Below are 26,078 nucleotides of genomic sequence, written 5' to 3'. Positions count from 1 at the left end.
GGATGAGCACCCTCGACGGGTGGTATCATTGAATCTTGAAATATTAAAATATGTAGTGACGGGGTGCGCGCGGAACGTAACCGGGCTGGAGTCGGGCAAATGGTGGCGGGCGGAAATACGGCAGATATTGAAAGTACTACCCTTTCCTTTCAAAATTCCCCTCTCTCCCGCGTCGGTCGCGATCGAGCCAGGGGTAGATTCGCCGATACGAGTCCCGGCGCGACGCCGCGAGGAGGAATGGCCCACGTCGAACTGCGACGGCGATTTCCGCCCCATGCGAACTTTTAAGAAAAAAATGGAGGTAGAGGAGAAGTCGGTTCCGGTCTAGACCGAGTCAAACAAATTTTTATTCGAAATCTAAATTTTGAATGCGTCGGGATAGTTCTTAGGTGTTCGCCGTTCCTTCGCCTCGACTCTGCGGATTAAAGAAGCGCTGGAATCGCGGAGGAAGAATCGACGCTCTCCGTAATCGATCGGCTCCGATTTCTGGTTCCGGTTCGGCAAGTCCGGAAGTCCGTTTGTAAATATCGCGCCTACGGGGCGAAAAGCGCGACGAGCCGAGCTACCCTCCGGTTTCGAACTTGATTTCAACAAGTAGGTGGGGGTGGTTTCCCGAGTTTTCCGACCCGGGCTTCCGGCTCCGACGCGTACCTATATACGCGTATCCCCGTATATATCCCGAGTGGAGCGTTTCTGTATTTAATTTCCCACGAAACGAGTGGAAATCGCGGCTTCGCGGAGGAGGGTGGCGGATCGCCTGGGAGCGAGACGAGGTAAAAGGGAAAACTTACAATCGCCTCGCGGATGTCGGATGGCGGATGCCGGATGTCGGATTCGCCGGTTTCCCGACGGAGTCAACATCGGCTGTTTGTACTGTCGCTATCTCGCGAAGCCTCGCCGAATCTTCCGGAGCGTCTCCCGGGCTCTTGCCTGGGGATATTTCGATGGGAGTTTTTTCTCCCCCCGTCGCCGCCCTCCCGAGTCTGCCTTTATCTCCCTTCCTTCGATTTTTTATTTCGTGCTTTTTTTTTGTAAAAAGAACGAAGTTTAGAATCCCTTTCCCCGAGGAGATATCCCCGGAAAATTCCGCGTCGTCGGGCGCAGCGTCGACGGGGGGGCCCCCCAATGGTGGCGTCGATTCAAAGGGATTGTAAAGGGGACTCGAATCGCGGAGGAAATTAATTCCGTCTGTTAAACTTACGTACGGGTCGGCCGTAAACCGGGGTTATCTGAAAAACGGCACGGGCTTTTTACCGTGCGTGCCGTGACGGGGTACAGCACGCGGGGTAAAAGGGTGTCAACTCGAGGGCGCTTTCGCGTCGACGCGCCCCGCAGTCGATAAAAATCCCGTCTTTCGGTAAGTCTAATTGAACGCTCCATTGTCGTAACCAGGTCGGGAAACGGCTTTCGAGGGGACGGGAAGAGCGTTCCCCCGTGGACGCGTCGTTTTCGGAAACGGAGGAATAGCCAAGGGCGGCCGTCGAAACGGCGTCGATTCAGAGGTTAGTTCCGGGATCCGTCGATCGCAAAAAGTGCCATAAAATCGGCCTCGTCGTTTCGCAGTCGGCATCGTCTCCGCTGTGGTAACCGAAACTCCCCTGGAACACTTTGCGTAAAGTAACGAGGAGCTTTTATTCCCGGGCCCGTGGCACTTGGGCCAACAATGGAATTCGCCGCGACTCTCGGATACACCGGCTCGGGGAAAAGTTGCCTAATGGAAAAGGCAGTTTCTAGCGATGTCGCCGACTTTCCCCCTCAGGAGTCGCCGGCCGACTCGAGTTTTCCTCTTCTTATTAGTGCCGCCCTTCTCCCCATTTTCCCCGTGTTTTTCCTCCGGCCGGAACATGTCCGCGGGACTATAATTCAGAATCCAACGTTTGGAGAATCTCGCGGCGGGGTGAAATTACATTTGTCGGGCCGCGCGATGGAAAAAAGCGCGGAAAAACCGCCGAGGGAAAACCTCGCTAAGGGACGCGTTCTCCGACGACTCGAATCCATTTCATTAAGTTATGAAGCGGGTTAAGGGGACTCCGAAGCCATCGACGAAGCGCTTCCCTTGGAATCGCCATTTCCCTTAATGCCACGTATTCATGCCCGAGTCGGTACCTCGTTCCCTCTCGTTTCTTGTACTTCCGGTCGTCATCGGCGAGATTTCGGATTTCGAAACCACTCCATCATATTTAACTCGACCTCGCGGTCGGCTATTCAAACGAAGCCCTGAGATACGTACCGTACTCTCTAATGCCGCTATTTTAAATACTCGCTAAATGCCACGAGGACTCGTTAGTCGCATTCATTGCTCTCCGGGCCGGAGGAGCGAAGTCGGGGTAGAGAAAATTTTAGCTATGATTTTCCTTGAAATTATGAGGGAATATTCTTTGATTTTCCTTCATTTCAAGTGGACTTCCGCTTTGATGTCGTTTTCTCTCCGATAGGACGGAAAACGTATCGCCGGGTGATCTTAACCAGTGTTTCCCCAGTATAATTCAAACGCTAATATTCGAAAAATCTCGCGATTGCGGAGGCGCGTTGCGAAGCGAAATTACGTTTGTTGATTCGGGGGAAGACAAAGCACAGGGAAAGCGCCGAGGGAAAGCCTCGGGGAAAAAAGGAAAGCTCGCCGACGAGCCCGTCATGGATATTGTGGCTCGGCGCGGATACGGATTCAAGTAACGCACGTAGCTACGTTTGTTCTGTTTAATTAAATCCACTCGGCCTGGTTGCGGGATTCAAACGAACCGAAATATTTTCTCGGGATCGGGAGCTTCCACCGGGCGATCGGCTACCACGCGAAAAAGGGGTTATTGCGCGATTCGCCCTTCCGCGAAATTGGCCCTGCGGAAGGAGCGGCGGATCTGACGCGCCGGAAGTGCCGGAAATCAGAAGTGGGGGATTAATCGAAAGCGGAATGATAAATGCGTCCGCGTTTTGCATACGAGCGGCCGAGGGAAAATGTTGCCTTTTACGTTCGCCCTTTCCCGCGTCGAACTTCCGGAATAATCGACGAATCGAGCCTGAAAAACGGCGTTTCTCCTCGAAATACGCGCGGTCATTTGGGCGACGAATTTAACGAACTCCTCGTTTCCGATACGACCCAGGAAGGACTCTCACCGGTGGCTACTCGAAGTCCTTTTCGTCGAGTATCCGGTATCCTGATGTCTCGGAGCAAACGCGACGAGGACTTCGACGGATCGTTGTTACTTTTAGGGGGCGCCCACCACCCTCGCGATTTGCAGGGCCACACAGGGACAACGACCGCGAAAGTTGAACTTATTGTCGAATCACGTTGTCGTTTATCGTATGATATCAACGGTTTAAAGAAGGAAATCGTATTTATTGATTTTCGAGTAACAGTCCTTCGGAATATCGTCTTTGCGCTCGGACAAAGGACGAACCGAAAAAAGCGAACCGTTTATAGGGAAATCCGCGGCAGGCGCGAGTATCCGTCGATATTCCCATTTCCTCTAACGGGACGCGCGGCAAAAAAGGGACATCCGCGCGGATTAACGTCACAGTCGATACGCGATACACGCGCGTGACCGATCGCTTTGGTTCGGTTGATAAATGCGGAATGATAGATGGATGGATGGATAGGTGGAAAGAGACGGCGGTCGGGAAGGGCTCGAGGTGGAGGACGAGGAGGAGGAGGACGAGGAGACGCGCCGAGGTGACCGGAGGGAGGAGGCGCGAGAGGAAACCACTCCATCATATTTAACTCGGATAGCCAATCAGCCTTGTCGGTACGGGGTGATGGATTATTTTAATCAAGTTATTTCTCCTCCGTCGAATCGGCTCGGCGCGACGGACGTACCTTGACGAACGTCGGCGAGGTCGCGAAGGAACGAAATTTAATCCTTCGCCGCGTCCTTTCGCGATATCGAGACGATCGATCCCCGGCAGCCGTCGCCGTCGTCGAAAACCGAGTTTCCTCGAATTTTCATTTCGTCGCCGAGTCGTTGTCCGGTCCCCTTAATGGCGAAAAGTTGTCGAGGAGGGACGGCCGCGGTGTACCGCAAAGTACACCGCGCGGACATTAAGGGGTGCCTCCGCGTCCTCGCTCTTTCTGGGTATTTTCTCCTAACCGAGAGGAAACCGAGCGGGGAGGGGAAAAATGAGAATCCCGTTTTCAGTTATCGCCGGCATCTCCGGAGGGTCGCACCTTCGTTCCGGCCCTTCGCCCTGGCGTGGCCGCTTTCCAATCCCGCGGAGTTGCGACTGCTCCCGAGAATTTATAATCGCTGCGCCTCGGCGACGAGGCAATCTACCGTGACTACGAGAATTACAATGGAAAGCTTCGATTTCCAGGATCATCCCCGAGAATTCCCCCGGGGGATTCTCCTCGGCATTCGAGCAGCGTCCACGGCGAGCCGCGACCCGGCCGCGTCGGCCGTGGGTTCGGTGCGAGTTGGAGCGGGTTAAGGGGTTACGAAAGGGTGATTCCGTATACACCACAACGTCGGTATATTTAGAAAAGTGCTAGAAATATTTTAACGTTTCGACAAATATATAGAACGACCCTTATGTAACACCTCAATGCGAGTCGGCGCGAGGGCGCGTTCGAAAATTCGGCCGAATTTCTCGCAATCCCGTCTCGGACTTTTCCTCTCGCTGCGATAAGGGGAGACCGGCGTACCTCGCCCGGGGGTTTCGCGCCGTTCCCTCCGCCCGCCTTTCGACTCCTCGGCAAGAAATTCTGAAACTCTCGCTCTCTTATTAAATGCAAAATGCTTCCGGCAAACAATGCTTAATCGCAGCGTCTTACGCGTAATCCCCGTACCTGCCTACGCGTCTACAAACGTTCCCGGCCCCCTTTATAATCCGATCTCGCGAAAGGTTCTCTATTTTTCCGCCCTCCCGGAGCCCGTCGTTGCTCCTTTGCAGCCTCGGAGGGAGATCCTTCCATTGACTCGATGAGAGCGCTCGAGGAATTTCAACTACCCTCGGAATCGGAAATGACGTTCGCGGGGCTTTGAGCGCGGAACGACGGAGCCTTTCGAAATTGCGAGCGGCATTGTTCCCTTGCATAACGATGATCTTCCCTTGGCTCCCTGTAAACCTCGGGGTATCCTCGGGTGGGCCCGTTGTTTTAGCCGGCCGGCACTTTTAATCGCGCCGCCGAGCACTCGAGACCCCGACTACCCCTCGACCTCGTGTTTCAGGATGCGAATTTCCGAAACAGTGGATGGGCGGATGGTTCCAGTCGGGCGTCACAGGACTCATCGTCGTCAACGAGACGGCCATGATGACCAAGGGCCAGTGCATCCACACGGACGGGGAAAAGTTCCTCCTCAAAGACTGGTGAGTTTTCCGGCCTCGCGCTCTTCGCTCCGATTTTCCAAGCGGCCCGAGTCGTCGCGACAACGCCAACGATCCGACCGGGACGAAATCCACCACCTCCAGCGATCGGTCCAAATCTCCTTTCGGGTCGATCGCGCGAATCGGCCGCGCTATCGGAGATTTATGTCCGGCCGAGATCGTCCAATTTCGGGGCGGCGCGCTTTTCCGGCATCGCGGCGCCTCTGGCCAATTATTGGAAAACGTTTTTATCGGACAAATTTCATTTACACGCGGTGCCGGCCTCGCCTCGAAACGCCCTTTACCCCGGGCCGCGATCTTGTAAGCGACCGGAGACGACGGCGTCGCGACGGCCGAGGTGCCCCTTTCCGCTCCGCCCTTATCCAAGAGTCGCGCAAAATTACGCGACCCGATGTCCGCGATAACGTTTCGGGGACCCGTCCTGTCGACTAACGCGCGCGTAACGGCGAGTCGGAGGGGGACGTGGGGGGACAGAGAGAGAGGAGGATAAGACGAGGCGAGTGCTCGCTCGCGGCATTCGCGGGGGGGAGTCGAGAGCTAAGTTTTAATTAATGTAATGGAGAGTGGCGCGTGATTAGCCTCCCAATCAGCACGTTCCACCTTCCGACCGGGAAGGTCTAGGAGGTCGAGGGGGGTCGTGGGGAGGGAGAACGAGAAGGAGGAGGGAAGACTCGATCAGCCGACGAGGACGGGAGACGTGACCCCCCTCTCCCTCTCGCTGCGAATCGACCCACTCTCTCTCCTTCTTTCTCTCTTTCTCTCTCTCTCTCGCTCGCTCGTCCGCGATAGACACCGTCTCTAATTTCCCTCGCGATCATTCGCTGGCGGTTCTCCGCGGGGAGGGAGAGGAAATTTCACCGTCCAATTGAGGTAAATAATGCGGCAAAAGAGACGGAGGGACATCGAGGATTTCATTTACGCAATTGACCGCGGCCCAGGGACGTTGGGGTAGGTTCGGGTAGAATCGAGTCGTTGCGGATCTTAAGAGGCGTCGATTGGATGTATTTAGCGTTGCGATCCGAGACGGAGAGGACGAAAGAGATTTTTCTTGGGGATGGATTTTGGATTCGATGGGAGGTCCTTTTCGGCGTTTTGCGTTCGGTTGGGGGGAGAAGTCGATTCCTGGATCTGGATTCTCCGGAGGGGGGACGCTCGGCCGGCGCCAGGAAAATCGGCGCGTTTAAGGCCTATTACGGGGGCTCGTAATTCCGGCGATGTCTCGTTTTAAACGGATCGGGACGTCGCGGGCCATCGAATGGTGGAATGCGTTAAATTGGCCGGCAGCGTCGATTCCGGAGTAGCGAGCCCGCTCTTCCTTTCCGCCGCAGGGATCGATCACTCGAGGAGACCGCGGGGGGTCGAAGGGGCGGGAGGGCCGCAGGGACAGGAGTAGTCGATTCCGTCCGACCAATGTCATTTCCGACAGCGGGGAGGGAAAAAAAGGCGTTATATTGCCTTTGCGTCCGGAGTGACGGCTTCGCGCGTTGTCGGCATATGAATAATATGATATCGTCCGGGAAAAGGGTGGCGGAGGAAAGGGGCGCGTTATGGTCTTCCTCGATTTTCCCGACAGAATATCCCCTGATTGGATTTGAATTGGAGCCGAAGTTTATTTCGCGGGGGCGCATAACTTCCCCTGAATTATTTGATTTCCGGCGTGCACCCGGAATTGTCGCTCCGCTCTATTTCCCCCCTCTCTCTGTCTTTCTCTCTCCCTCTCGGCCTCGCGTCCGTCCTTCTGTATTTTTTAAGCGTCCTCTCCGGCCCTCCGACGACTTCTCGCAAGTTTACCTCCCGCGTCGGAGAACCGAACCCACTTTTGCGATTTTAGGATCGTTACTTCGCGCTAGCCGACTCGACCGACGAAAAGAGAGGACGATCGACCCACCTAATCGGCCGCCATTTCCGGTACAATCCATCAAGATAGCCCCGTGACGTAAAAATCCTCCCCTCAAGGGGCGGACTTATCCTCTTCGGTGAGCCGTGCCGCTAATTATTTTTTTCCTCGTGGGGGAGGAACTCGTCCTACCATGGGGTCCCGGGTGATCCCGCGTATCCTTCGACCTCCCCGAGAGATTACGGGATCTCTGTCGCGGCCTAAACCGCAATCGAGGAACCGACCCTCCGAGGACGTTACATCGATTAAGCTCGTCGTATCCTTCGGGTCATTGAATTCGCTTCTGGCGACGTCGCTAAGATAGACCCGAAGAGGACTCGCTCGAACGTCCATACGACGAAATGTCGGGACGAGATGCATCTCGTCGCTCCAATGTGAAACGCGTGTCGGAGTCGCCCGGAGGTTTAACGAATACAGGGACGAAATACCTGACTAAAGCGGTACGAGGGGGTACGAGCGGGTATGACCGGGTAAAAGCTGTTTAAACCAACTATGTCGTCCCTGCGGATCGCGGGGGATGGACGCGCCCCGGAACGGAAATTCGATGTCTGGGACGATCGAGCAAAAACTCGACCCCGTAAGAAGCGTTGCATCCTGCAGCCGGTGCATCGTGGACCTGTATACATCGGGCGCGTCCCAAGTGCCTTATGTGCAGCGTGCATCTATAGCCATGTAAGGTGATGCACGAGCGGTACTATACGGTGCGAACAAGGCACTCGATGGCCCCCGAAATGCCCGGCCTAAATCCGTATAACGGCGGCCCTCCTGCATTACACGCGTCACGCGACCGTGTTGTACTATCTGACGAGGCAATTACACCGAACGAGTGTAGATGCTCCGATTTCGGGTCGCCATACGCGCGCGATATCGTATCGACGATACCTCGCGTCGGTTACATCGTGCGGCGACGCCCCGTGAATAATTCATTGTCCCGATGAAAGTAATTCACGGGTGCGAAGTCCTGCCCTGCCGGATTCCACGTTTTCCCTCGCGTCCAATGATCTCGGGTAAATCCATTTCCAAGGGAGACGGGAAACCGGAATACAAGAGAAATCGCGGAAGAAAGCGAGCCGCGCGCTGTCGCCATTTATCAGGCAATTATCGCGCACGTTCCACCTCCGGGATTTCCTCCTCCCCGCGCCTTAAGGCTCCCCAATCGATACCTTATGCTCGCCCCCTGTTCGATTTTTACCAGAGGTTCTCACGATCTTCATTGGAGCACCCCGACGATACGGATAGATTTAATTAACGGAGCAATCGCGCCCGTGAACGAACCCGGCCCACCTTTCGATGCAGGAAAAGGCCTCAAAAGGGAATTTTCCGGCTTGGCACCGGTTCGAGGCGAGAACCAATTGCTCGGGCGTAAAATCGAGTAGATTTCTTCTCCTCTCTGTTTTTTTCTCCCCTCTTCGCAATTTTTCGTTCTCCAACTCTCGAGCCGAGCTCTACCGCGATCGAGGCGGATATTTGTCTTTGCCGCGGTTTTCTTTAGGCCTTGGGTTTTCTCTGGGCTCCGTGCTAAACGGAGTTCGACTTTGGGCGTTACGACGCACCTCCCTGCAATGCGCACAACGTTCGAAATCTCGCGAGTCGAAATTTTAGCCCTCCTTTAAATCTGAATAACCCACGTACGACCTCTTTTGACGCCGTTTCCCTCGCTTAAGTCCTGCTTTCAACCTCTTACGTCCTACTTTAGGCCTACGAGGAGAAAATGGAAATATCTGACACTTTTAAGATCTAAAATAGAACTTTGAACGTACGAAAGTATGTCGCTCTAAAACCCATTTAAGATCTACAATTGGAGGACCTAAGTGGGATCAAAATTTCGTTTCGGGTTGAGCTTGTAAAAATTGAAAAACCGAGAGAACATGGAAACGTGGTGGCGATGGGCTCGCTCGGCGACGAAAGGAGCAGTTTCCACGGCGTGTAATCGTTTCGCAGGGCGAAGTTGCCGGAGGGCTAGGATTTTGCAAAATAAATGGCGTTGCAGGGCCCGGGTGGACGGTTCGGGTCGATGGCGGCGGCGCGAATCGAGAGCGGAGGCCGGGCCGTGCCGGGGATCGGAACGGTGAATGCTCTTTGCCTCGAAGTGCATTCTGTGTGAAGTTGCGTAAATAATGCATCAATAGATGCACTGGCCGGCTCTTCGTTCGGAGGAGAGCCTCGATTCGCGGACTCCCCTCGCCGGTGGCGGGAACTTCGGAACCTCTGTTGCTTCCGTTATGCCGCCGGGGCTTACTCGAGGTATTACCGAGGATTACCGGCATTTCCGGCGCCTTCGCTTCGCGGTAAACACGCCGCGTTTGCAATTAAATAGAACCTCCTCCGAGACGGGAAGAATTATTTCCCCGGCGGGGGCGTTCTCCCCCGGGAAAAGGGCCGACTTCCGGCCGGCCCCGCGTCTTCGCCGTCGAGAAGCCACCGAGGTACCCAGCCCGGAGCTCCTGCTTTCTTATTGTGGGCCTTATCGCCCCCCGGGCGCGAAACGGTGGAAATCGCCGTCTTGGGGGAAACGAGAGGCACAAATGCGTTTTGACGCGCCAACCTCGACGTGGCCGATCGTGTGGCCATTTTTCTATTTTGGGCGCGCGCGAATGGCGGCGTGGACAAATGACGTATGTCATAAAGTACGTAAATGGAACGAGACCCCGCCAGGTGATGCTCGGTTGGGGCGGCGCCGGTGGCAATATGTTAAAAGCATTTTTCTATGCCCGAAAACGCGCGTCCACGGGTGTTTGCGCGTCGTACTACCGACTCGCCAGCGGAATCGTGGATTTCTTGGAATTTTCAAACGGAAGAGACGAGGTGCTTTAGCCTCCCCACTTAAAGCGCCAAAAAGATAAACGACGACTTCGAGTAAAGGAATCGCGTTAAAGTCAACTCCGGGGAGAGTCGGAGTCGTAAGATAAATACGATTCGCGGCCAGACGAGGCAAAGGGTTAGGTAATCGTTTAACGTCGTTCGAGGGATGCGAGGGCCCTCTTTCGGTGTTTTTCCGCTAAACTATCCGGCGCCGACGTTTGGAAGGTCCCCGATCCCGGGTCACGTCCCGGGAGTCCCACGTATAACCAACGGGAATAAATTTCGGGGAGCGAGATCCATCGGATTCCCTGCGCGTCGTTTCTCAAGAGATTTTTCCCTGTCCGTGGTATGCACGTACATTGTGTGTCAGGGGGATGGCAGGGTAACCCAGTGTGCAAGTAATATCGGAGAAGTACCGGAGGGTCGGGCGAAGAGGAGCGAGACGGGAATATCGGGGACGGGACTCGTCCGAGCGAGCCAAGTCCGCGAGTTATGCGCCGAACGTGACGGCGGCACGCGACCTACGACAACCCGCCTCGTACGTGGACCGTGGCTCCCTTTGTGGCCCTTTGGACCCTTCGGTCTCCGACACCCCTCTCCCGAGGGACGCCTTCGAGGAACGCGAGCTCGAAATCACCCTCGGTCGAAAGCCGATCGAAGAATTAAGGGAAAATTTCGGCTTGACTCGTTTCGACTCGCCGCTCTTGCAAGGAAGGTATCCCAGGTGTCCGTCGCCAAATCGAATCATTATATGTTACAATAGACCAAAAAACAAGAAATACTCATGTTTTCTTATCGACGAAAAAATACTTTAAGGGGGTGAAATGGTCTCTTATTTTTCATTCTAACTTATTTTAAAGTGAATCGATTCGGCGAGGGACAGCCGGGATACCTTCTTCGTTAGGAGGTCGACTTCGTTTCCGCGCCTCAAACGGTGAAATCGGAGGAAATTGCAGCAGACCGCGAGTAATAAGAAATCGGTCGTACGAGCTCTCATTTCCCGGGGCGCCTCGCATTATTGTCAGGCAAGACTCGAGCCGACGGCGCGATAAAGCATTAGAAATTATCGAGAGGCTGCAATCGGCCGAGAGTGCACCGGCCCGTTCTTAGGGAACCCTCCGCCTCCCATTTTCTCTGGAATCTCGTTAAAATGCGAATACTCGACTTAACGTAAGCGATTTGTTAACGGTTAAATAAATACGAGCCCCGAGGTAGGGAGGCGAAGGTCGTCGGGTGATGGAGCAGCCCGGAAAATCGGAATTCTAGGGAAACGAGAGGACACTTTCTACCCTGTGGTTATGGCTCTTAGCGTTCCCGGAACAAAGCTCGTTATGTACCTAGGTCAGGAAATCGGACATTTTTATTCACCTTGGTGAATTAGATTTTGACGACGACGTCGTTACGTTAACTTCTTAAATCAAGAATTCAGACGATCGCCGATGTGCGATAATTATTGCACACGGAATGTCGGATAGTCGAGAGACCCTCAAAATGGGATATCTCTGGAGGGCGTCGAATGTTTCTTACGTCTCCGTGGAAATGAGAGAAGTCTCTTTATCGTGAATTCTATAACTGGAGGGTGATCGTTGAGCCGACAGAATTAAATAAGTGGGCTTATCGGAAGCGCGCAAGACCGACTCTCGTTAGGGAACTTGTTCCAACGAAGGCGACTTTTCCGTCGATCTCATGGAAAATATTCTTCCCCGTGCTCTCCAAGAACGAATCGAGAGGCATGCTCCCTAAATTATTTTACTTAACCTTTTGTTCTTCATCGTTGAAAATTCGATCGATTCGAGGCAATGCCGAGCAATCTGTCGATTTTCCTTATTCTCGATTCTCCCGTCGAGGAATTTCGAATCCTTTCGGATCGGCTCGAAAGGCGCCGGTGAAATTTTAGCGTAAAATCGAAAACGAGGCAGAAAGAATGGAGGAGTCCGTGTTCGATGTATGATTCGATCAAGTTCGCCGGTCGGCAAACATTTGGGGGATTCGGAGTTGCTGGACGGCCCTTCGAGCGCCCCTGCGAAATCGGATTGGATTTTATCAGCGCGGGAATATCGATCTCTTCGGAGGCGTTCCGTCGGCGAGGCGCTCGACACGGTAAAAACCGACGAAAGTTTCTTGGAAACGTTCGAGTCTCTATCTCGTGGCTGGGAACGAGGGCGGATAGGTACGGAACCCCCGGCCCCTCGAGGCGCGCCGACCTTAACTCGCGACGAGCATTGCTTTTCCCGGGAACAACTAGGAACAATTCGTCGAAACCGTTTATCGGCCCCGTGCCGGTTAACTTTAAACGCGCGTTTGCCTCCGACGAAAGAGGATCGATGAGCCTATCTCCCTTTCGACGGCGAGACTCGCCAACGTCCCTCCTCGACCGTTCGAACGTGCCTTACGCGACCAAGAGACTGTGAACAAAAGAAATGACTATATCCAAGGTTTCCCCCGATCGGTTTTAAACGCGATTAAGAAAGTTCCAAGCCGATGTTCCTCTCGACCGAGCGCAATTAAACTGAGAGGCAAAAATTCGCGACTTCAGGCTGCAGGGCGTTGCATTAGTCCGATTGCAGGGAAATTAGGGGCGCTCCGACATGTCCTCTTTCCGCAGCTTTTCCCTCCCCTCCCGTCTCGATATCCGAAGATTTTACTCGCGTCCTCGTTGTTGCAGGAAGCACAACTGCCATCGATGCATAGTCATACACGAGAAGCACACCAACGTGTTGCAGTATAAAGAGAGTGAGTATCCCTTCTCTCCGTGGTTCTTCCCTGTCCGGGAAGTCCTTGTTTCGTGCGAAACTATATTCGTATCCTTGTTTTTTCGGGGCGAGAGATTTTCCCTGACCTGCTCCGAGCCCTGTCGTCCGAGGTTCTCGTTGGTCCTTGACAAAAAAATCTCGCTCGTTACAGCTTACTGTTACAACGACTGGGAAGGCTTGGATGCAGTTTGCGACGAGCTGACCGGGGATGCAGCCTTGAATTCGCTTTTCCGATCGAACGCTGCACCCTCGACGTGTCCTTTCAAGGGTCCTTTGCAGTTCACTTATAGTCGGGGCGAAGCAGAGTGCAGGAACCCCATGTCTCTTGCCGAAACCTGCACCCAGGACTCCAGGATCCTGCTGAGGTATCAGGCTTGTGCGGATGTCGCGCGCAGCGAGAGCACCGGTGAGCGTTTGTTCCCTTTCTTTAAGGTGATACGAAAGTTGCACTCGAGAAGTCGATCGTTCGTAAAACTTTTATATTCTTTCGCTTGAAAAACGAAGGCGACTACGCTCGATCGGGAGAGTCAGAGATCCTTTGTCCCGCGTTCTCTGTAATTGCGTTCATAATTCGTCGAACTCTTTCATTACTTTGCACGACTCGGTGTAATTTTAGAAGTGAACGACAGGAACGAACCCGCGTTAAGGCATAACGACGAGTGCACTTGCCATTGCCTGTTATTTGTGCGGAATAATGCGAACGGTTTCGTCCGCAGAGGTGGAATTAGAGTGCCTGGCTACCTGGCGAGAAGGCAGCACTCAATACCTCGTCGTACGTCTGTACGGAGAGAGACTGAAGAACGACGAAGATCGGTACAGGTGTTTTATCTACGAGAAAAGCCCCGGCGACATCTGGAACCTTGCACAAAGTGGCGACGCTACTTGCAACGGATTGCTCAGCGTCGCCGAAGGAGCGAAAACGTTTAAAATGGAGCAAGGTAGGTCATAACGTTGTCCAATTTTTCGCCGCGTCCATAATTTCACGATTTTCGAATTGCGAATTCGATTAACTAAAAATTGAATCTCCCTCGATTCCAGTCCTTCACCCTTTCGCCTCCCTACTTTCGGCGTGTCGGTCCTGTTAAAACGGCATTCGATAATCGAATCGAGAGGACGTCCGACCGGGTCGACGGCGCACCGTCTCGAATCGGTTCTAATTATACATGATCCGTGCAAATATTAAGCTCGAGCGCGATTATCGACCACGGAAATGAGAGCGCGGATGGTAATCTGACCGAAATTGGGAGACCGGTTAATTTTTTTCCCCCTCTTTTGTGGGCGCGCGGCTGCGCGTTATTTACAGTGGTGAGAAAAAAAAAACTATAAATTTATTTCTCCCATTGTGAGAGGATAGCAACGAGCGGTTTCTCGTGGTGCTTTTTCCTTTCTCGCGAATTCTTTTATACGGAACCGTTCAAAAGCGAAGCCCCCATGGAATTCCGGGAAATCTCGACGAATTCCGCTCGATGAGACGCGAATTTCCTCCGTGGCAAGAAATACAGAAACTTACTCTTGGAAGTTTTCACCGGTACCGTGTTTTTGGATCAAGTAGGGAGGTAAATTCTCTTGGGAAGATGCAAACTTCCCGGAGGTATTCCGGGGTGGTGGTACACGGAGAAGAGAACGAGGGCATGTAAACTTTGAGCGGGTCGCGGACCCTGGAACGAATTCTTGTCCGACGTGTAGGCATTATCGAGGCCAAGCAGGATTTTCGTCATTCCGTGGATATTTATCGAAAGCTGTCCGGTCGCTGCCCCGCGAATGCGACCGCGAGTTTTTACCCGAGGGGTTTCGAATCTACTGGAAAATTTATATTTCATCACGGCCGAGTCAGGGCGTGGCAGGAAATTACCGCGGTGGGAAGGTCACGAGGGCGCGATTTATTTTTCCGGGGCAGTCACTTTGCGCGACACGTGGTGCGTTAATATTTCACACCGTCGGTGTACCAAAATAAATTTACCTCGGGTACTAAGCGGCTTAAAAATTCAGACGGTCTCTCCACATTTTTCCACCCTTGCGAGAGGCGGTCAAATTAAACGCAAAGAAGGGAAACCCGGAGTCCGAACCGTGCGGTAATTCAACTAAAATTATCGTCCCATTTTGGCCTTCGATGCGACACTTTTCATCTCTCGCGCGAATCTCTGGCGTTTTCCAGTGAAACCGGAAACGGCGAGCTGCAGCTACCCTACTTGGATAACGTCCTCCAGTTTGTGGGTCACTTTGGACTCGATGGATCGGCTTCAGGTGTCGAAGCACAAGCTAACGATTCTCGACCACAACGAGACCCACCTCGTCTGTCACTCCATCGTCAATTACGACTCTCAGTCGCCATCGTCGACTCAGCCGGAATCCCGAGTAATGGTCGTCGCGAAGGCAACGCGCGAATGGTAAGTCGTCCCCGCCGGGAAGCACTTGAAATAATTACGAGGAGACGTCGGATTGCCAAGGCAATATCGTCGTTGTTATCATTAACCCACCAGTGAACCATTTAAGGTGACGCGAAAGTGGCGTCGAATAGATCTCGTCCGTGAAACTTTTCTCCGAACTGGGAACTCCGAGTCACTCTAAAATTTACAACGCGAGCGTGGGGGCTATAAGAAAGGTCTCGGCCTCCATGAAATTTCAATATTAACGAAATTTGTTTATAGACATTTTCAAATCTTTTCATCAAAAATGAAATTACGAAGGGTAAAAAATCTCACGGTGAATTAAAAATAAGACGACGATATGGCGACGACATTCCCGGGGGATGTACGCCCTTTGGAACCTTCCGGGCCGTCGAGTCGCCTCTTTCGGGGGGGATCCCTCGAGTGAAAGGGTTGGTCACGGCTTCGGCGGATCCGATGGAGTTCTTTGGTCCCTCAAAGGAATTTCGGCGGTAGTTTATTACGGGGACGTAATTACAACAATATCACACGAGGGGCCGGGATCCTTTCATGTCACGCTCGTTTCTCGTTCTCGCATGCATACAAATCGCCCGGGCACTCCAGGGACGCGAGCTCGCCTCAGACCCGACATAAGCTCCTCGCACGTACACGACGCGCGTGGCCGAATGTTTTGATCGAAGCGGGAGACGTTTTGATGGAAACGCACATTTCGTCCCGCGTTTCGGACCCGCGATTTCCGGTCGGTCGAGCGAGGCGAGGCCTCGATGGCGCATCCTTCGGAAAAAACCTCTCTTTCCTGATGGATTAAGTCGGCTCTTGTTCGCCCCTCGTTACGGCCTGGCATTTCTCTTCCTAATATGAACACGAGAAGTGTCCAGACCCGCCAAGTCCCGAGGAGTCTCTCGCTATACCTCAACGTTTATCCACGGTGACGCGAGCTATTAATCGCGAAGTGCCGCTTCCGGCCGACGACGAGACAGATAAGGTTCTTCCTGGGCCACTTCGTTCCCTTCTTCCAGTTTTTCTTCCTCTCCTTTCATTACCGCCGTCTTTTTTACACGTCAGGCCCCGTCGCCGTTAAGGGCGCTCGCCTTGAAAATGGCGGATCGAGGAACAAGCGACTCCCGTTCGAGGGATTCCCGGAGTTTAATTTCTTTATATTTAATCATTGCACGGAAACGTCGCACGGAGTGTGCCATTTGGTACAATGCCCAAAATAATTCGACACAACCGTCGATATAAACATGAAAGTCGGTAACGCGGCTGTTTAGCAGAGTATTTTCTACCGACGTCGATGAAATTTCTCGACGTGTTTCACTTTACCTTAACGTTTGACGTTTCCGGTTCGACGACGAGCCGGAATCTCGATGCGTCGCCGCGAAATCGGGCGAAACGTCGAGCGGATTTCCACGGACACTGTCACCTGTGCCCGCAAACCTACGACCGTACGTACACCTTCCACCTACACCCTGCCCACGAGGGCACGACCCTGCGGATATAAGTATTCCTCTCGGTCAACCGTGAAAAATGGCCAGCCGTCACGGAAGCTTCGTGTGCAACGATCCTGGCCGATGTCCCCCGATAAATCATTGCAAATTCATTTCTTTTCCGGCGAATATATCCCTCCTCGCCGGTTCAGACTTTCGAATTAGGCCGGGCCCGATCGAAATTCGCGCATCGTCGCGGTTTTTCTTTTTCGCCGCCCGAGGAAAATTGCATCGCGTGACCCGCGCTCGGATCTTGCGATTAATCCGCCCCGGAGAGGGAGAGAGAGGGACGGGGAAGGACTTTTATTAGGCTGTCTTTTGTGCGGCGGCACGGCATGCACGCGTCGCGTCTATTTCGCGTGTCTCGCGCGGATATTCCGGCCCGAGGCGGAGGGAAAATATTTCGACGGGTTTCGCGAAAAACGACGCCGGTATTAGAGGGCTATTTGGACGGATATCGCGGGGACGCCGCGATTTCCGGCAGCGTTCGGTATTTATGGAGATTTCCGGAGGTCTCGACCGGGTTTCTTGAACGCGTTATGCTTACATTTCGCGTCGACGAGTTTCCCGTCGCGGATTCCTGGCTTACCGCCTCTTATCCGCGAAACGCGTCGCCTCAGGTCGCGACGAACCTACGCCGCGAGCGGAGGATCCGTGTCGCGTAGATTCCGCATCGAGTCGTGGGGATGGAAGTTCGCGGGTCGGGGAGAACCGTGGAAAAACTGGGATGCGCCGTTTGTTCCTCGTGAAAAAGATTGGCGACGGCGGAAATTCGCGCGGAATTCGATCGGCGGGTCATCGGGTGTACTCGGAAAATTCGACCGTTTCGCGTATACGATTATTTCTGGCCCGGCGAGTCGCGAAAGCGTTTCTGCCTTTGTCATGGAAAGGAACGGGCGAGGAACGCAAGTTTTTCCTTCCCTTTGCCCGAGGGCAATTCAAATTTCCGCGGGACGCGGGCCAAAATAGAATTAATCAACCTCGCCGCGGGCCTTTTCCGCGTGATTTCCGCCCACGCGTCAATCAACGTTTATAAACGCGACGAACGCTCGCCGGCGTTCTCATTAAAACGGTCCCTCTCCCTCGCACGTGATTTCTACGAGTCGGGCGTCGAGAGCGCGAGAGGAAAAATCAAACGGGGACCGGGATGGAAAAGCCAAGCTAGAAGACGTACGGTAATAGACTTAGAACTCGGTATTAATCCTTGTCATAACTTCCGAGCGGAACATTCGCACACCGATGAGGACGATATATCGTCCTTCTGGACAAATGACTCATAATGGACGCGCGCGGGACGTAATTTTCGGAGGTTTCGGTCGTAGGAGAGTTCGCGGCCTCTGGGCCGAAACCCACGGGAGAGACGCGGCGAAATTCGAGGGCCGATTCACGGTCGTTTCCTCTTCCCGGAGGCGACCGCGCGGTTTTACGTCTCACTTTCGAGTTTTACCGCCCTTGGAGCCGAGTTTTCCGCCCTCGGGATAAGCCCGGCTAAGTATCCTCATTGTTCGCCGCGATGATGACATAATGCCAGCCTTGGTTCTCGCGGACCGCTCCAACGCCGCCTCCATTCCGCCGAACTTCACCCGTCGCCTCCACTCGCGACGTGGAAGTACCTTTCCGGGATTAACGGTTACCTGCCGACAAAAATGCGCATTGTTGCTCGAGCCGTAACGCGTCGAGAGGGATTCATTAGAATTTGTGTAACGTCGTTGGGCGACTCGCGACTCGCTCCGGTTTCCCATTTCGGATTAATGAAACGTTTAAGCACCGGCGAAATCCCGTGGCCCCGAGTGGTCGAAAATATCCCGTCGACAGGAATTTATTAAGACGCGAAGGTCAGGCCTCGCGTCTAACGAACGACGCTTCTCTGTCAACTCGACGCGCCGTGATTCCGACGCAGCGCCGACAACTTTATTCGTTCCAGTCCGCCGACGCGTCGACGCGCCGGGCGCAAACGAGAGTTAGAAAAATTGCATAAAGCATGTAAATCGAAGGGACGTCCCCAAAGGCGCAAAAAGACGTTCCGACCGCGCGTCCTCTGCTCGCTTTCCGCTCGCGGGGCAGCGGCCGCGGCTAATTGTAAGTAGGGGAGTAAATCTTGACGCGATGGGGTCGTCGCCGCCGGCACGCTCCGGTGAAACAAGAAGGTAACGAATGCGGTTCGCATTTGCGTTAGACGTGGCTTCCGAGGCCCCGGGTAACCCTGGTGACCCGGGCGACCCGGGCGACCCGGGTCGATCGGCTCCCCCGAGAGTTCCTCCGAGGCCTCCGCGCGGTGCAATTGCATCGTGAAATATTGCCGGTCGCCATGCGCCGCAACTTAGGAGGACCCGAGGACGAGACGCGGATGGCCGCGCGCGGTTTCCGTCTCGCGGAACGTCGGTTCTCGTCTCGGCCAAAAATTACGTCCAATGAGTCCCGGGTGCAGTTTTTTGTCAAAAGGTTCGGTGGAGGCGAGGCGGAGGAAGGGGCAGGGGAACCAAGGGACCCTTGCTGCAGTTGCAACCGCGCGCAGGAGGGGGAAGAAATCTTAACGCGCGGGTCCTCGGAAGAGCAAGAACGTAATGAATGCAGTTTGCATTTGCGTTAGTCGGCGTCTTCCGATGCACCGGGTGACCCGCCGACCGATGCGATCGCATCGTGAAATATGACCGCCCACTCCGGGCCGCAATTGCCCCGGATAAACGGGTGGCGCAGGGGCGGAACGCGGTTTTCACCCTTCGAAAGGGTCGGCGGAAGGCGAGAACGCGAAGACGCTTCGAGGGCGTGGAAATAGTCGTCGATAAACCACCGTTTGGCGAGATGCCGAATTTTTTCCGGTTCATGAGCAGTGGCTGCACGCGCGCGTAATATCCGCTCCCTTCCCGTGCACCTCTGCCCGATACCCCGACCGGTCAAGAATATCAAATGAACCCGGCAACCGAGCAATCGATAAGTATTTATCCGACATTTACGGGCAATTGAATAACGAACAAAAATTCATTCGTCATCCGGAGGCTGACGAACGAAAATTCGGTCTCACTCGTCCACGGTCAAAACGCGATCTGGCCCGAAAGCGAGGACGAAACTGCTCGCTGATCGAGAAGGAAGATCAACGAAAAGGATATTTTCGTGCGCGATAACCCGAGATAAAATTCTTTCAATTTCATTACGGCGACGCCGAAGGGGTCGGCTTTAATGTTATTATTCGATCGGGGAATGAGCGTTTATTCGAGAAGCTCAAGATCGGGCCCGGCAGCGGCAATCCTACCTCCCGTCCGTCCATTGACGTAATGACTGCACTTAACCCAGTTTGGCGAATGAATTATTTCCACGGGGACGGAAGCCGGAGGGGGATGAGAAACGGGGAAACGGGGAGGTTCGGCTGAAAATGCTAACCTTAAATTGGCCGGATAAGCGAGCGGCCTTAGGATCGCTAATGGTTCGCGGTAAATTGGATCGGGAGGAGGTAATACGTCGGAAAATGGTTTTCCACGGGCACGTTTCGTTCCGGTCACCCGGTGCGTCGGGGCACCGATGCGCCGCTCGCGTATCCGCGGTCTTGCATATGTGTGCGCGGGAGCGTGCACGCCCGGAAGCGAGCCCCTGGGCAGGAAGGATGGAACGGGGTTGCAGCTGCGTACAGGTGCATGCGGAAAGTATATAACTTATAAAGCGGAATACAGCTCTAGTAAAGACCCTCCGAGTATACGTGCGCGTAAGTGCGAGCGCCGATCTTCCTTTCTTTCGCATTTCTCTCGTTACCTCCTCGAGCCATTTCGCTCGTGCCATTTTCCAGAGACGCCGATCGGAGCTCTCGATAACCCAAAGGTGCGAATTCGTCCCTTCTCTGTAACTCGACGAGTGGAATTAACTCCGACTCTCCGAAGAAAAATCATGGTACCGTAATTATTACGGTTAAGGCGATGCGCAAGGAACATCCGAGGGATCGATAGTTCGTGAAAGTTTGGCCGATCCGGTAGGGGTACCGCCTAGGTTTAAACCGTACAACGTGAATACGAAGGCTACAAGGAAGGTCCTGACAACCATGAAATTTCATATTTTGAAAATATGGTAGAAACGTCCGTGAAGAAATTTTGGAAAAATGTAAATTTCATGGTCGTCGGGGCCTTCCTTGTAGCCTCTGCATTCACGGTGTTAAATTCGATAGGATACGATATACCCAGGTCGGAGGAAAGTTTCACGAACGAGGGACCGCGGGTGCCAGTTTCGCGTTCCCTTAACGCGATTACGCGGTAACGTCGGCATTTCGGTCACGCGGTATGCTCGGTCGCGGGTTGCGTGTCCATATCCGTATCCCTATCCTGGGTAATGTTCTACATACGATTGTGCGAACATGTACGGCCAGCAGCGTGACCGTGGGTGCGTCGGGTGGAACGGGATGCACGCGTATACGCGCCCGTAAGGGCCGCCGTTTCACCCCAGGGAACGTCGGCGAGCGACGGGTACGCGGCTGCGTCGGAGTTGAGAAAACCCCGGGCAAATCGAGCCCTGTGTAAGTTAATTAATTAAACCGGACGCGACACTTGCGCGGCGAACTTCGAGTTTCGAATCGCCGGAAGGAATCGGCCGACGTCCCCTGAAATTCGAGTAGCAGTGCCCCTCGGCTCGGTGGACGCGTTTCGGGATGAAAGGCGGTCCTTTTCGCCGCTCAAAAGCTCCGAGACTCGAATCGAATTAAAGCGTTCCGTTTTATTTCCGATTCGACCGAGACGCGAAATATTCCCCTCTCGCGCTCCCCCGCAAAATTCATATGGAGCGATCGCCGATACGAGGGAGTATATCGAACGATTCGATCGGCCGAGGGGGTATTCGGCTAGAGCGTGGAAAAGCAAAACGGCGAACTCAACCTCTGGAGCGCTTCCAACTTCGGTCGCGTAGGTTTTCATCGACCAAGTCGGAAATTAATGGGAGTTTACGGGCCGTAATCGCGGACGGTTGACGGTTACAGTGGCATCACGTGCGCCCTTACAAACCCCGAGAAGTAGCACTCGTCGCGATTTCTCCGGTTGACTTTTGCGGTGCTCAATTAAGGCCTTTCGCATGTCGCGAGTTTAATCGGGGATTTTCAAGGGCCACTCGCGCGGGGCTTTGCGCGCCGCGCGCCACGGCTGGTCGAGGCAGAGTCACTCGAAGATCGTGAAAAACTCTCGTCTTTCGACGATCCGCCTCGAAACGCGCCGTAACGGCTTTGTATTGAATTTTACGCGTCGTCGTAGAGACGCCGCGATGAAATAAGACCCTAATTCACCCTCGAACTCCCCGGAGATTTAGGGTCCCCCCTCGTCCCGCCGCTCGACGCCTCGCCACCTACGAACGTCCTTTCTTTTGACAAATTCCTCCGACGACCTTCGCCACCTATCGCGAGACCAAACCCTCTTGATACATAGCGAGACTTTAAGAACTTCCTGACCTCGGTCGTGACTCCGGCGATTTATGTCGCCGATTACGGATAGCGACGACGCGCCCGCGCGAGCCGATTTCCATCGACGCGTTCCCCTCGTCGGAGATTTTTATGACGGATCGGACCTCCACCCCCCGAACCGCCGGACGTGGAACGAGGAACGTGTATAAGTGGCGTCTAGAGTTTCGTCATAAAAATAATTCCGGCCGGCGTAAAGGGACGATAAATGCGAGCGATGTCTCTAGAATTGTCAAAAACGTCCCCACCCCAAAAAGACAACGCACACAACCGGGAATAATCCCGCTGAAACGCTCGCCTCCCCCGTAAGAGATACTCGGCGGTGACAACTGCATCCGTGCATCCGCGAGTTCGGAAAAAAAAAAAAAAATTCAATCGATACGTTCTCGATATCGTTTCGAATCGCTTTAACAAGGCGCCCGTGCTCGAGGGTATCTTTAAGAGTATTATTGCAAACGGTGTTTGAGCCCCGTCGAATAAAAAGAGTCTTTCAACGGGAGCATCTAGCCCGCTCCGCGCGCGGGTCGCTCGCGGCCCGCTTGCGGTCGGATCGGGCGCGCATTTGGCGCGATCGCGGAGTGCCTGCCAGGATTCCGCGCGAATGCCTCTTCACGCGAGTCGTTTGTCGATTTTCAGCAAAAACGGATTCGTCTGCCTGGTATTTCACAAGAGGGACGACCACATAATCGAGGTGCAACAGTCGAAGCCGTGGACCCAGCATCCCGACGAGGCGTGCAGATCGAGCACGTTCACACCGCATACCGCGCCGTACACGACGTTCATCAGTAAGTTACGTTTAATCCGACTTTATATCACTTTTCGCTTTCGGCTCGAGCGGGCAATCTCGTTTCGCGTTTGTTATTAGAATTCCGCGGCGCGGCGAGGATTCTTGCGGACTTTACGCATCGTTCGGAATACGAGATCGCTTATAGAATGGCACTTTACGGAGGCCGCGCCGAGTAGGTTTACGAGTATCGTCATGCGCTATTTCGTAATTGCCCGGGCAAAGTCGGTTATCGGCGATCCGTTGCCTCCCCCGCCGCCCCTCCGGGCGCATTCCGAATTCATTCGGCGTCTCCATCCCTCGGATGAGCGCACCTAAGCACGGGGCCAAGCGATGGTGTCCGTTAACGTCGGAACGCGCCCTTAACGGCGGGCGCGGCTTCCGTCGAAACTGTGAAATTGGATGGCTCGACGGAAATCGGCCCCGAGGAATCGACACTCGCGCGCAGGCGCGCCGGAAGCTCCCGCAACGGAGCTTTACTAATTACCCGATTAGATTCTATGAAATCGCGGGGGCGCGCCGCAGGTGCGCCACGATTTCCCCATCTTTCCTCCTCCCCCCTTGCGCCCCTGCTCCTGCGGACGCCGCGAGGGCATCTCGGTTCCCGGGCGTCTTCGGACGCGAATTCGACGTGGAAAGGGAGCTTCCTCGAGGGCGCGGAAAGCAAAGTCGCCGTCATCGACTCGAAGGCGAGGGCGGCTTTCGCTCTCGGTCGCTTCCAAGAGTTATCGATCGATCTCGCGTCTTTACGGTCGCGGATAAAGGATCATACGCGTCGGATCGGTCGTAAAGGTCGGCACGACGCGTTCCCCGCGGTGACAAAGCGCCGTCACTCGAGGCGGAATTTTATCGCCGCATCCGAGACTCCGGCTCCGCGTCGCGCCTTTCGGACCTCCCTTCGTTAGGGGACGCGACGACCGTGCCATGCCGACGAGGCCGAAATAACGCCGATCGGAATACTCCTTTACCTTCCCAGCCGGAATTTACGACTGTCGTCCCCGCGGATTTGCGAGCCGGAGATTTACGACGGAGCTTTTTGATGCTCTTCGAAGAGAACGGGTCGGAAGTAGACGCGGCGCGCCGATAACGCCCGAGCGACGTCACCTCCACTCGTCGGGAATTTTCGAGGATTTCTCGCGCCACCGTCGAGTCGAGGTCGACGTTTCATTCGGGGACGCTAATTCCTCCGGAATTTCCAGCGGAGGAGCCGATGGACCGACAGTGCCCGTACCTCGGCCGCTACGAGGTGGTCTCGATAAAACGACTGCAGGCGACGAGCGGCGCCGAGGAGATGTCGAACACGGAGGTCGAAATTGGCTCCGACGATGAAAACGACGCCAGGGTACAGGAAGTCAAACTGACGTCCACCTTGCCTCCGCCGGCGAAGCAATGTCACCACGGGAACGTCCATGGCCTGGACATCGGATGTAGGAGCCCCGACCGGATGGAGTTCGCCACTTCTTGCGCCGACGAGGCGCTGTCCGGTAAGTTAAGGGGATACGAAGATGACATCCGAGGAGACGACCGTTCGCGAAACTTATCTCCGAAGTGGGGGTATTGAAATTTTAAAAGGGTGCGGTACACCCAGTTCGCCGAAAAGTTAATAAACGAGACCTCTTTGACTCCACTTTCGCGTCACCTTAAGAAGTTCGCCAACCCCGAGGACGACGCATCGTTTCGTGCCCCGACGATGCCGTTTACCCGGGGTGGCGCGTTCGCGTGGATAATTGGGGCATCAAATGGCATAATGGATGCGCTTCGATTAATTATTGAGCGCCTTTCGGCGTATCCGTTTACCCGGGGCGGGTCGTCAATATTTAACGCCCCGCGGAGTTGGCACCGTGGTGCACTTAATCGGTCCGAGAAACTTTGTTCGATCGTGCCGACATCGGCGTGCTCGATTTACCGGCAGGTTCCAGGATGGGAGTAAACGAAGAGATTAATTTGTTCGAATCGCGTCGAGAACTCGTCCCGGCTCGCGAAAACGGATTCCCGAGGGAGGCCTTCGACCCCTGCCCGACGTGTTTGCGAAACTCATCCACGAAGCTCGGCCCGAGTCCGCAGACCCTTTCGGTCCCCTCGAAAGGCGACGCCGGACGTCGAGGCAGTCTTTGGGTTCTGGACGACGGACGCCTTTGGGAATGCCCGGCGCGGAGACGCGACGCGTCTGGTCGGAACATCTTATCGGATTACCCTTCGCCGTACAAAGTTACGGCGACCGACAATAGTTAGTTTGCGGAAGGTTATTCGTCTGTAGCGTCGGAACGTCGGACCGCCGCAGCGCGCGGAGCCCCTTCCGCCAACTCGCGAGGAGAGATTTCAAATCGATTCGGATTAATTGCCTCTCGGCCGCCCTTTCTCGCCGCTCGAGCAGAGCCCGGAACGTCAGGTCGGGTGGTCTCGAGGTCATTCCATCAACTTCCTCCCGCGAAATTGACGGTTTCGCGTAAGACTTTGAAATTTTTACCAATGACGCGACTTCGCAACGGTGTAAAGCGTTTCGGGGGAATTTGTTCTATTGCGAAAAAAATCCGCACAAACTCGAGAATCGGGTCCCCGGAGCTCTCCCACCGACTCGGCTTAAATAAACTACGCCTCGAGTTCCGTAAATTAAAACCGATCGAACCGGCGCTGCGCATTACGCGACGAAACGAGTTCCTTTTCTGGAGTTTGCAAGCGTTCCCTCCCGAGGGTGCCACTTTGCCGGCGAGCCTCGTAACTCGACGTTCGAGGGCTTCCCCGGCCGATGAAAAATCAATTATCCAGCGCGATCTCTCCCACTTCTTGACACCGTCGGCGAGACGGGAGAGGAAATTTTCATGCTCCGTCCCGCTTGCAAATTACTTTGTTCGGAGGCCGAGCGAGAGGGGGCGGACGGAAGTCGGGAGCGAGAAGAGAAGCCTCGTGACCGATTCCTCGCCGGCGAGGAGGAAAGTTAAGGCACTCTTCGCTCTCTTTCGACAAAGGGGAATAAATGTTGAAGACCAACGAAGCGTCGAGATGTTTGCGCGAGTTTCCGGCGATAAATTCGCCAGACTCCCGGAGGAGGGAGGGAGAGAGAGCGAAGAGGCTTCCCTCCTTCGTGCTCTCGCGCTCCCGTTTTTGACGAGTTTCTCTGCACTTTTGAGTGCACGCGTTCCTTAATATTGCACCGAACGGCCGCGCGGGCTCGAATTACCCCCCGCCAGCCAACGGATGATTCGTTGCAGCGCGGGGCAAATATGCTCGAA

General features: G+C 54.4%; 1 protein-coding gene across 1 annotated transcript in view; it reads left to right on the top strand.

The window, feature by feature from the left end:
* LOC105703987 overlaps positions 1-26,078 on the top strand; it is a 73,698-nt gene that overhangs the window by 46,459 nt on the left and 1,161 nt on the right. Inside the window, exons 3-9 of the mRNA XM_023434664.1 lie at positions 5,160-5,298; positions 12,681-12,748; positions 12,920-13,174; positions 13,485-13,706; positions 14,924-15,155; positions 22,701-22,849; positions 24,048-24,332. Coding sequence (XP_023290432.1) covers positions 5,160-5,298; positions 12,681-12,748; positions 12,920-13,174; positions 13,485-13,706; positions 14,924-15,155; positions 22,701-22,849; positions 24,048-24,332 — 1,350 coding nt within the window. The remainder of the gene's footprint in view (positions 1-5,159; positions 5,299-12,680; positions 12,749-12,919; positions 13,175-13,484; positions 13,707-14,923; positions 15,156-22,700; positions 22,850-24,047; positions 24,333-26,078) is intronic.

This window comes from Orussus abietinus, unplaced genomic scaffold (assembly GCF_000612105.2).
Source record: "Orussus abietinus isolate OABI.00-Male unplaced genomic scaffold, Oabi_2.0 scaffold11, whole genome shotgun sequence".
NCBI classification, from domain to species: domain Eukaryota; kingdom Metazoa; phylum Arthropoda; class Insecta; order Hymenoptera; family Orussidae; genus Orussus; species Orussus abietinus.
This window is presented reverse-complemented; position numbering and strand designations above follow the sequence as displayed.